This window comes from Cornus florida, unplaced genomic scaffold (genome assembly GCF_030987335.1).
Source record: "Cornus florida cultivar Cherokee Brave unplaced genomic scaffold, ASM3098733v1 CherokeeBrave_3.0.0_Hap2_Chr07, whole genome shotgun sequence".
Lineage (NCBI taxonomy): Eukaryota > Viridiplantae > Streptophyta > Magnoliopsida > Cornales > Cornaceae > Cornus > Cornus florida.
Window position 1 is genome coordinate 17,009,274 of NW_026775577.1, and position 11,144 is coordinate 17,020,417.

General features: G+C 33.2%; 1 protein-coding gene and 1 long non-coding RNA gene across 3 annotated transcripts; both read right to left on the reverse strand.

Moving 5' to 3' along the window:
- Nucleotides 1-380: 380 nt before the first annotated feature.
- Nucleotides 381-1,280, reverse strand: LOC132267519 (uncharacterized). Of its 2 annotated transcripts, none has more exons than XR_009469017.1 (2): nucleotides 1,217-1,280; nucleotides 381-925 (listed from the first exon to the last, which is right to left on the reverse strand). It is a non-coding gene; the product is annotated as an uncharacterized LOC132267519 (long non-coding RNA). The 2 variants fall into 2 exon arrangements; XR_009469018.1 differs by lacking the exon at nucleotides 1,217-1,280 and adding an exon at nucleotides 1,017-1,111.
- Nucleotides 1,281-1,368: 88 nt separating this feature from the next.
- LOC132316326 (uncharacterized) lies at nucleotides 1,369-2,223 on the reverse strand. The gene has a single exon (XM_059814821.1). The coding sequence runs from the start codon at nucleotides 2,221-2,223 to the stop codon at nucleotides 1,369-1,371; it is 855 nt and encodes a 284-aa protein (XP_059670804.1).
- Nucleotides 2,224-11,144: the final 8,921 nt, after the last annotated feature.

Below are 11,144 nucleotides of genomic sequence, written 5' to 3' on the forward strand. Positions count from 1 at the left end.
AGAGACCAATATGAAGCGATGAATAGGCAGTTGGATCTGATTGAAGCAAAAAATGGACAAATGAAGATGTTCATTATTGCAGCTTTGTTGTTGTCTTTCTTAGCCTTGTTAAAAACATTTTAGTAGCTATTAAGTTTGTACTATGTTAAGAAAAAATATGACATTTATGTGTTCATATGAGCTAGAAGCAATGTAAGTCTGTTTTTGAAGAAATATGACACTTATGTATTCCATATAAACTAGAAGCAATATAAGTCTATTAAGAAGAAATATAAAAGTTATATAGTATGAACTCCATTGCAAAACACAGTGGCATGCAAAAATAATCAAAAGCTTATATAGTATGAACTCCATTGCAAAACACAATGGCATGCAAAAAATAACCAAAAGCTTATATATAGTTCAATCCAACTGTCTCCACTTCATTACATACACAAAACAACCAAAAGTATACCCAAGACCCATGAGTATAAGTATGTAATTATATCCTGTCCAAGAACCTATTCAACAATATCCCAAAAATTGTCAACAAGTAGCAAGCAAAGTTTCCCAAAAGTGACGGGTTATCCACATATGCTCCAAATGCAACTCTAACTATGAGTAAACATTTGTCCACATGCCATCAAAACAAAATAGTAACATCAAAAGTGACAGGTAGTTATCCACATATGCTCCAAATAAGAACACAAAAAACATTCTTCAGGGGAGGCCAGAAGGATTGAAACAGCATGATAGTTACCACATTGCCTGTGGAAAACAAATAAATGGAGTTCAAAAAAAAAAAAAAAAAAAAAGAAGAAGAAGAAGAAGAAGAAATGAAATATATAACTAAAATTTACATGACACTATAATTTACCATGTCAGAAGAGGTATCACTACCAAGTTGGGGCTGAGACATAGACGCACCCCTCCCACCTCTAACTGCCTAAGTCAAACAAACACAACAATTTCAAATAGCTATATGGCCAATAAAGTAAATCTGTAAATGAAAAAATGAAAAAAAAAAAAAAAATTACCATTTGAGTTGTCCCTCTACCAAGTTGGGGCTGAGAACTGCTTGCACTAAAACTCCATGTAGCACCTTGGGGTTGAGAACTGCTTATACCACCCCTCCCACTTCTAATTGCCTGAGTCAAATAATCACAACAATTTCAAATAATTGTATGACCAATAAAGTAAATCTGTAAATGAAAAAAATAAAAAAATAAAAAGCTACCATTTGAGTTGTGCCTCTACCAAGTTGGGGTTGAGAACTGCTTGCATCCAAGGGCTGTGATAAACCCCCCTCCTAACTCTCTGATATTAAAAAACAAACAAAACATAAGAAGAAATGGTATAGACTAATTCAGTTTTTATTAAAAAACTGAATTAAATTAAACCAGATAATAAAATTACCTGAGATGTGCTTGAACTTCCCTTTGGACCACTTGCATTTGCAGCTTTTAAAGAACTTCCCTTCTGGACCTTATTTGTATTTTTTGGATATGTTCTTTTGTTATGTCCAAGAGCCTTGCAAATCATGCATCTTATGGTCATTGACCTTCTCACTTGACTAGTCCATGCTGTAGGTTCATCTGCATCTATTCTTCTATTTTTCTTTGGCCTACCAGGCCTTCTATAAGGTGGAGGAGGATCAAGTGGATCACCATGAGCAGGTGGCCATAGTTTTGAGTCAACTATGGGATGTATCATTCCCCCATGAGCTTCCAAATAAGCATGCTTACTAAATTTTTCATCATAAAATAGCTCAATATTCATTCTCTTGTAAGCCATTGCAGCAGCTGCATGCTTGCAGGGGAGGCCAGAAATTTGCCATGCCCTACATACACAAGTCCTAGCACCAAGGTTTACCACAGTTCTACCAGTTTCATCCATTATTTCATATTCATCTGCTCCAGCAAAGATGACACTACATTGTCTAGATTCCTCTATGAGTTGGTTCAACCTCTTCCTAATGTTAGGAGTCACCACTGTTTGCCAACTGCATGCCACCTCATACCTCTTTTGAATCATACCCATCAATTGCATCCTAAACCATTCTAACATGTTCAGAATTGTATTATTTCTTTGTGCACCAACCCAATTTTTAAATGATTCACTTAAATTGTTTGTGACATGATCATTTTTCACATTTTCATCAAACCCATGCCTAGACCATGATGATACAGGCAATTCCATCAAATTATTATACCCTTCTTCTTTAAGATTCCTCAAATGCCCCATGGCAATATCAAAGTTAGCTTGGTTGTAAGCTCTTGCAGCCCTCCAAAAATACTTCCTTAACAACAAACCAGGGTACTTCTTTTTAAAGTTATTAAATAAATGTCTGCAGCAATATCTATGGTGGGCCTTAGGAAAGATATAAGAAATTGCAGAATTCAGTCCCTATATAAAAAATAGTAAAAACAGTGCCAATAATTAAATTTACCAAAGACAATAAAATAAAAATTAAAAAACATTCAATATAAAAAACCCTTATGTTGGTCAGACATGAAAGTCCATGGGTTGTCCTCAAAATCTTTACCAATCATAGTCTGCAGATGTGTTAAAAAAAAACCCCAACTTTCCCTTCCTTCACTTTCCACAACACCATAGGCCACTGGGAAAAGGCCATTGTTGCCATCTAGTGCAGTGGCTGCAAGTAGAACACCACCATAGGGTCCTTTCAAATGGCAGCCATCTAAACCAATAAATAGTCTACATCCTTTCTTCAAACTAGTGGCCAGTGCCTCAAAACAGATGAAAATTCTGCTAAAGACTGGGTTCACATACAAATTTGCCCTAAACCTCTTAATTTTAGCCAAGCTTCCTGGATTTGTTTTATCAATTTCATTTGCATAAGCTGGAAGTAATGTGTAAGCTTCAACATGATTACCCCCGATTTCCTCTAGTGCCTTCCTCTTTGCCCTATACAATTGCATTCTACTAGGTTCAATTCCATATTGTGTCTTCACTGCAGCTCCCAAAGATGCTATTTTAATCTCTGGATTCTCTCTTATCCTATCTGCAAACTTCATAGCAATCTGTGTTGATATTGCTTCCCTAGAAGTGCTCTCCTTCACACAAGTATGCTCTTTGTTTATTGTTTTAATTTGATAGGTGATTTTATCAAAGAGAGGTGATGCATGTATCATCCATGGGCAACTTGTAGCAGCACAATGACATCTTATTCTAACTTTTTCATTTTTTTTCCTAACCATTTTAAAACACTCTTGAATTGCATAATCCCTCAACAATTCCCTAAATTTCTTAATATTGTCAAATAGGTGACCTTTTACTAGCTCTATCTTTTGTCCTGGAACTCTATGAAATTCTATCCCAAACAAACATTGATCAAATGCTTTAACCTTAGCCCTATCTTCTTTATCAATATCACCCAATATTTCAATACTTGATTCTGATCCACATTCATCCCCTGAACCATAATTTGACAAACCATCATCACTACTTATTTGAACTCCCCCCATAGTACCTTCATCTACTAGTCCACTATCACTAGAATACGCTTCATTTTCATCTTCCCATTCCTCATCTTCTGAACTGAAACCAAATATATAATCTCCATCTTCCTCATCACCATCCCTTACCCTACCACCCCTCTCACCACCATCCCTCTCACCACCACTTACATGAGCACCCCTTGGACAACCATCCCTTTCATCATCCCTCACAGCACCATTCTTCTCACATACCATGTTTAAATTTTCAACAGTTTCTAACTCAACATGAACATGAACAAATTTTTTATAAGGATTAGTATGCAAGCTAAACATTTGTAACATATCAGCATCACTCTGCACTACCATATTCTCATTACTCCCAGACAAATCACAATGCATGATAATTGAGACTCCTAATTGTGCAGGTAAATTTTCTAAAGACACTTGTAAAACATCATCCATCAAATCAATAAAACAGTACCTATCAGGGTCAATATTATAAATTCCTTTCACAGTGGACTTGTAGTGCACAATAATGTCATGCAATTCAGAATCTGCCATCTGTTTATACCACATAAGAAAAAACATTAGGATACATATAACAAAATCACATGCATATTTCAAAATAACAGCACAATTTTCTCAGTCTAACACATATTAATATGGAAAAATCAAAACACAAAAACATTAGGATAATTATAAAAAAAATCCAGTAAGTGGAAATTCATTATATATATGGTAATCTAAAATAAAAGATATAGAAATAATTTAGTCAAAATTCATTATATATATAAAATACAAAAAACATTTAGAAAAAAAAAAAAATTCTATATATGTAATGAATTTTGACTAAATTATTTCAATATGGTAATCTTAACACATATCAATATAGCAAAAAAAAAAATTCTATATATATAATGATTTTTCACTAAATTATTTCAATATGGTAATTTTCACTAAAATTTTAGAAACCAAACACTGTGAACAACTATACTGTAAACAAGAAAAAAAAATCCAGATTATGAAACAACGTTGCATAAAAAAAAAAATTATAAATAAAAAAAATAGGATGCATATAAAAAAAAACCTATCCAACAACTGATATAATTAAGTGTTGATACGTAAAAAAAATCTCTGACAATAATTACATACCAGATATAAGTGTTAATTATGTCTTGTCGAAGAACCTATCCAACAATATCCAAATTCAAAAAAAAAAATTACGATGCATATAAAAAAAATCCAGATTCCAAAAAAAAAAAATATTTCATTCTATAAACAACTATACTCGTTACATATTAATATGGCAAAATCAGAATACAAATTAGGTAATGTGTGTATATATATATATATATATATATATATCAGAAACGAACCGAACCATGAAAAACTATAACAAAAACTCTAAAAATCACTGCGAAAATAGACATGCATAACAAAATAGCAATGAACAGGAACCTATTATATATCTTTAAAACAAAAACCCTAAGACCTCAACAAGAATAACAAAACCCCTAATTTTTTTCAAAAAATTAGGCTTACCTTCACCAGCGATGCGTGCTTCTGAAAAAATATTACACCGATGCCTATTTGTTGGACGATTATGGGTTCTGTAACGGCTAGCAAAGAGAACAGAAGATCAAAGTCTTTACAAATCTAGGGTTTGAAAGGCAACGCATCAAACTCTTCACCTCTATGCTTCTCCATCTCTTTCTTCTATTTTTCTCTCGAACCGGCTGTGTGAGATGTGTAAAGGAAATAAAATGGTTATGTGATATAAAAAAAAGGAAATAAATGGGTTGCCTGATATAATGAGTGAAATGAAAGGGTTGCAGATGATGGGACTTAGCCGTCAGTTTTTTTCCCTCCAAAACCATTAGGGGCAAATTAGTAATTTCAAATCAAAGATATTCTTTATGTGATATTAATAAAATATTAAAGGGTGTTTTAGTTATTTAACATGGTCAATGGCCGGAATAAAATGTCGATCAGTTTGGGGGGAGGTCAGTGTAATATTTGAAACGTTAGGGATACCGCCTGTAATTAGGCCTAACCCCAGGGAGGTAAGTGTAATTACCCCATATTACCATACATGCTTTGGATTAGTATTCAAAACATGTACTGTACAATTAGACATTTGTTTTATTTTGAGTTAGATCAAAAACTCAAAAAGACAACGCACACTAAATAAGCCCTTAAAATTTTACGAGATATGATTGTTTGTCAAATAATACACTTCACTATTTTTATGTTATAAGAACTTGGTACTGTCAAATCTTTATTTTGATTTGAATTGTTAAGAGAAAATTAAAATAAATAAACGAAAATAAGAAAATCCCGAGAACAACCCAGTGGTGTCACGCATCTTCCGAAACTATTAGAGCACATTTGACAAATAAATGCGACTTAAAACAACTTTTTTTCAAATCTTTTTTGAATGCAGTTTTCATTATTGTCATATTTGAAAAAAGAGAAGTTTACTTTTGTCTCCAACGAGTCAAAGGCAAATATAACCATTAATAATTATGGGAGTGACTCTTAAACAACACGGCCATTTACAAGGCCTAGGGATAGCAATTTGACCCGTCCCCGCGGTTATCCGTCCCACCCCGTACCGTTTTTGGCGGTTTTGGGGGACCGTTTTGCTTATTTGGACGGGGATAGTTTGATATAATAAAAACCCGCGCGAGTTTGGTGCGGGGGCGGGGAAAGGTTGCCCCGCCCCGCTCCGTTTAGATAGGTAAATTACTTAAATACCCACATTTCATTAGTATATATATTTCCCATTATATATTAAGTACCCTATATAACAATATTAACGTAAAAAATGAATTTGATTAAAATAAAATTTGCAATGGTGAATAATTGAAGATGAGAGGAAGAGAAAAAAAAGTAAATCTATTTCAACAATAAATAAATTATGGTTTTAAACAGGGCGGGGCGGGGCGGGTACCCGCGGGAGTAAAAATGTTAAACGGTTACAGGGATAGGGTGAGAAGTACTCCCGTTTTTGCGGTTTTGGGCGGGAACGGGGGCGGGGTTTTTAAATGGTTGTGGGGGAGGGGAGGGTACACCCGCCCAAACCCGCCCCCGTTGCCATCCCTAACAAGGCCTAACTTCTCCTCCTCCTTTTTTTTTTTTTTTTTTTTTCTTTTTTTTTCCTTTCAATTATTGCCTTAATGAGTTCCTGAATGAAAATGGGTTTTCTACAAATCTTAGGAAGTGTTAATTTTTCGACAAGGAATTTAATTCTATAGACATCAAGAAAGATATTATCGCAAGAGGGTTGTGGAGAATAATAGAATTTTAAATTTTGTAGATATTTTGATGGAGTCTTGTGATGCTTGATCTTGGTCATCTATTTTAATGCATCATAACCGTCCACTCCAACAATCTCCATCCCTCAAGGAGATGATTTCAACATCTTTCTTGATTTCTCTCTATATATATCTGAAATTATTGTGTACTATGTATTCATGTATTCATCTTTCTTGATTTCTCTCTCTTTTTGTTTCTCTAGAAGTCCTACTTTCCTTCCTCCAAATTAAACTCCTTGTTTACCAATATGCATTTTGTTCGAGCCATGTTATTGGCATTATTTATTGTGGATATGTGTGAGTAGGTTTTAACTTTCAAAAATTAACTAAATCCCTTGATGGTTTTACTAAAAAACCATCACGCTAACCGCTTTCCCCCACACTCGCAACGGCTTACAACAACAACCCATTCACGCCTAAATCAATAAAGATGAAATTATATATTATATATATATTTTTTTCTTTAAAAGTATTTTTGTTTATTAAATTCAAGTTTTTAAATAATATTAGGATTTATATGAAATTCAATTCGGGCAATTTCTCTTGCATTTTCCACACAAGCATGAGGCAAAAATAATAATAATAATAATAATAATAACATTAAAACAGGAATCCCACACAGCCTACATAACCAAAATAATGCATAAACGTCTGACCAACTTATCAAACTTGCATTTCCACATACTCATGAACATGCTGCAACTTGAAGGTTTAGACTCTAATCAGATTTAGCCCACGCGATTCCACCTCAATCTAGTGCGGTCAAATCAGTTATCCTATTTAAAATTAGGTTAATTTTGTAATTCACGACTTTCAATAGCTAATTTTTTTTGTACATAGAAGCTAACGTAATATCAGCTTTACTAATAATGACACCAGCCTCAATTCACATAAAATACTCGAAATTGTCGAACTCCTTAATCATTATTCTAACGCTCTCTCCATATATATATATATATATATATATATATATATATAATAATCATTATTATTTATTTGTCCCCACATGTTTTCTTAATATCAACTTCACGATTCTTCTTTGTCCTAACCTGAAAAGGATTTCCTGTCCCTTTTACAACTATAATTATATTTATATCCCTCAAGCTTCTTGCTTTGCTCCTTTTCCATGTGCCAATAACTCAATCAAAATACATTTACCTCCAAGAAGAAAATTTGAATTACAATCTTTAGCTTGATTTGCATAGGTTTTAATTCTGCCCTTTATTGATGTAGTTTTTTCACCCAATTGCTTGAGGCCTACGCATTTAAATCAAACCATGACTAACGCATCGTTTTTTATTATTTATTTATTTATTTTTTCATATCATTTTCTAAGTTCCTAGGGTCGTAACAATTTTTCTTGTGTGTATACATATAGTGTCAGGTAAGTATTTACACAATTTTTGCTCACAATCGGCCCTCCGCTTTGAGGATGGGAGTGATGCCCTAGAGAATGTGCGAAGTAATAAGTGCAACATCCTCGATTAGCAGAAAAATATTTATTTTTTCAGCTTATATCACGACTCTTTGCTTCAAACAATTAAAAAATCATTCTAACTTGCCTCTCCAATTTTGGTTACATGACTTGCTTCATGACTATTTCACAGAAGAAGATAACGTTTATTGTAAGTATTTCTAGGTGTATATACAACATATCAATATATCACTCCTATAAATGCAACATCAATACGTAATCCTTTTTACTTTGAGAATATTACATTTTTGAAATAAAAATATTACATTCTAGAAATAATAGTATTGCATTTAAAATAAAGAATTGCATGTGCACAACAAAAGAATAGCAAAAATAAATTTGTAGCCTCGTTACTTCATATTGTTGCAGGAGCTCCATGTAAGAACATTCCATATGTGTAGTTTGTATGTGATTATAGTCCTTTGGAGATATGGTGTGGATCTCTGATTGCGAAAATATGAGGATTGATACCCTTCACGATAATAAGAATGATTTCTAACACGACCATATTTATTATTGTGATAGTTATTTTTACCACGACCATATTCATTATTGTGGCCATTTCTATCACCACGACCACGGGATGAGGCAACATATGTTTCAGGGATCAGTGTCGATCCAGTTAGACGAGACTAGTGGTTTCTTAATAGAAGCTCGTTATTTTGCTTTGCCACAAGTAAATATGATATCAGCTCTGAATATTTTTTAAATCTACGCTTTCAATATTGTTGTTGTAAGAGTACATTCGAGGCGTAAAATGTGGTGAATTTTTTTTCCAGCAAAAGTTCATCAGTAATGGTATCACCACACAATTTCAATAGAGAGCTGATTTTAAATAGGGCAGAATTATATTCAGCCATAGTTTTAAAATCTTGCAACTGCAGTTGCTGCCAATCAGCCCGAACTTTTGGGAGGATAATTGTTTTTTGATGATTATATCTTTCTTTTAAATTTTTCTATAAACACAATGGATCTCTTTTAGTGAGGTATTCAGTTTTTAGCTTTTCACTAATATAATGCCGAAGGAAAATCATGGCCTTCGCTTTATTTTGTAATGGTGCATCATTATCTTCTTTAATTATGTTTCCTAGGTCCATGGCATCTAAATGGATCTAAGCATCCAGAATTCAAGATAAATAATTTTTGCCAGAAATGTCCAAGACCACGAATTCTAGCTTTGTCAAGTTTGACATTTTCAGAATAACCTTTGGAGTCAGAAATACAATTTTCTTCGATAAAGCAAACAAACCCAACAATCTATCAAAACTAATATCACAAAAGAGATATATAGTTGGGATAGAAAGAGGGAGAGAAAGCTTTTCCTTCAAATTTGAGATGGATAGAGTTCATGCTGATAATGTATAATAAATATATGTATTGAAGTATATGACAAATATGAAAGATGATAGAGATGTAAAGATGAGAGAGAGAGAGAGAGAGACAGAGCTGATTTCTATTTCATATCTTCATCTGACAATTGCATATAGATGGTCTATTTATAGCTACAAAAAACGTAAGCAACAAGCTACAACAAGCTGCATACCAATGCTTCATACTACCTCTGTCCCTTATTAGTTGTCCATATTTGATTTTATAACTTTTTAAGGGGACATACAATTAATGCATTGTCTCCTTTTAAAATTACCAAATTGTCCTTTTTAATTTAAATATATATAGTTACAAAGTTTAAAATTTTTTAAAAAGATAAAGGACAATGATGGAAATATAAAGAAAAGAAGTTTTGACTTTTTAAAAAGGACAACTAATTTGGAACATGTAAAAAGAGAAAAATGGATTACTAATAAGGGCCGTATAACAAAAAGGTGTTTGTTATATAGTATAGGTAACGAAATTTTGTTGACACAAATAAAAATATTTATGATACATTAAATGGGCATTTCAACTGTGACAGAATAATTTGACCGACAAATTTCAATATCAATTGTGACATAATAATGTGTTGTGAATTGTGGCATATTTGAAATTTACAAAAATTAAAAACAAAAATAAAACAAAAGAAAAAAAAGAAAAAGAAAAGAAGTGCAATTTACAAGATTGCAAGGTTGCTTCCATTGTTAAGAAAATAATTTGTATTTTCTAGTAATGATAATAGCAATGGATACTGATATAAAATAGAGTAATGGTCTAACATAATTCAAATATAAAGGCAAAACATTGAGAAGTTAACATATTGATGGAAATCATGAAACTAACGGATTAAAAAAAAACATTTAATCTAAAACTCTATAACGCATTTATTAAAGAAAGAAATTAGATGTTGTTTTGTTTTCTAACTTTGGAGAAATAACAAAGCCAAAGTTCAAACCCAAATAATATGGAAACACCAATAATAATATATATATATATATATATATAATCAATTTGCGCTCTTGTTGCTGTGTCCATGGTTGAGGGGGTGCTGCTGCAGAGTTTGAGGTTGAGGGATGAGCAACATTGCGGATTCGGCGTTCCTGTTGGAAGATTCTAATAGATTCCCGAATGCAGTGAACATGTCTTCTTGCTCCCGGCCAAGTATAGGATCTGCAATGGTAGCCTTAGCTAGCAATACAAGCATTTGTGCCATTGATGGTCGTAACAAGGGACTCACTTCACTCAGTTTGAGCAGGCGTTTCCTGGCCTCGCTCCGGCCGTATACCTTATGTACGTTTAGCAAGTTCTCATACTGCTCTGCCGGAAAATATGGCGCGAACACACAATCGTAGATGCATTTTTCCCCGAGATACTTGCACGCAGCGCATTGAGCATGCGACATCTTTTCTGTTGAAATATAAGAAGCAAAGTCAAAAAGTTCCACAATAAAGTAAAATAAAATTAAAACTAATAATGATAGATGCAGTCTCTTAGTGGCGTCCAGAATAAGATATAACATCATGATGTCATCATCATTAGGAT

What these genes read in the sequence shown, in the direction of transcription:
- LOC132316326 (XM_059814821.1), bottom strand. Translation starts at nt 2,223, where the DNA reads ATGGGGCATTTGAGGAATCTTAAAGAAGAAGGGTATAATAATTTGATG.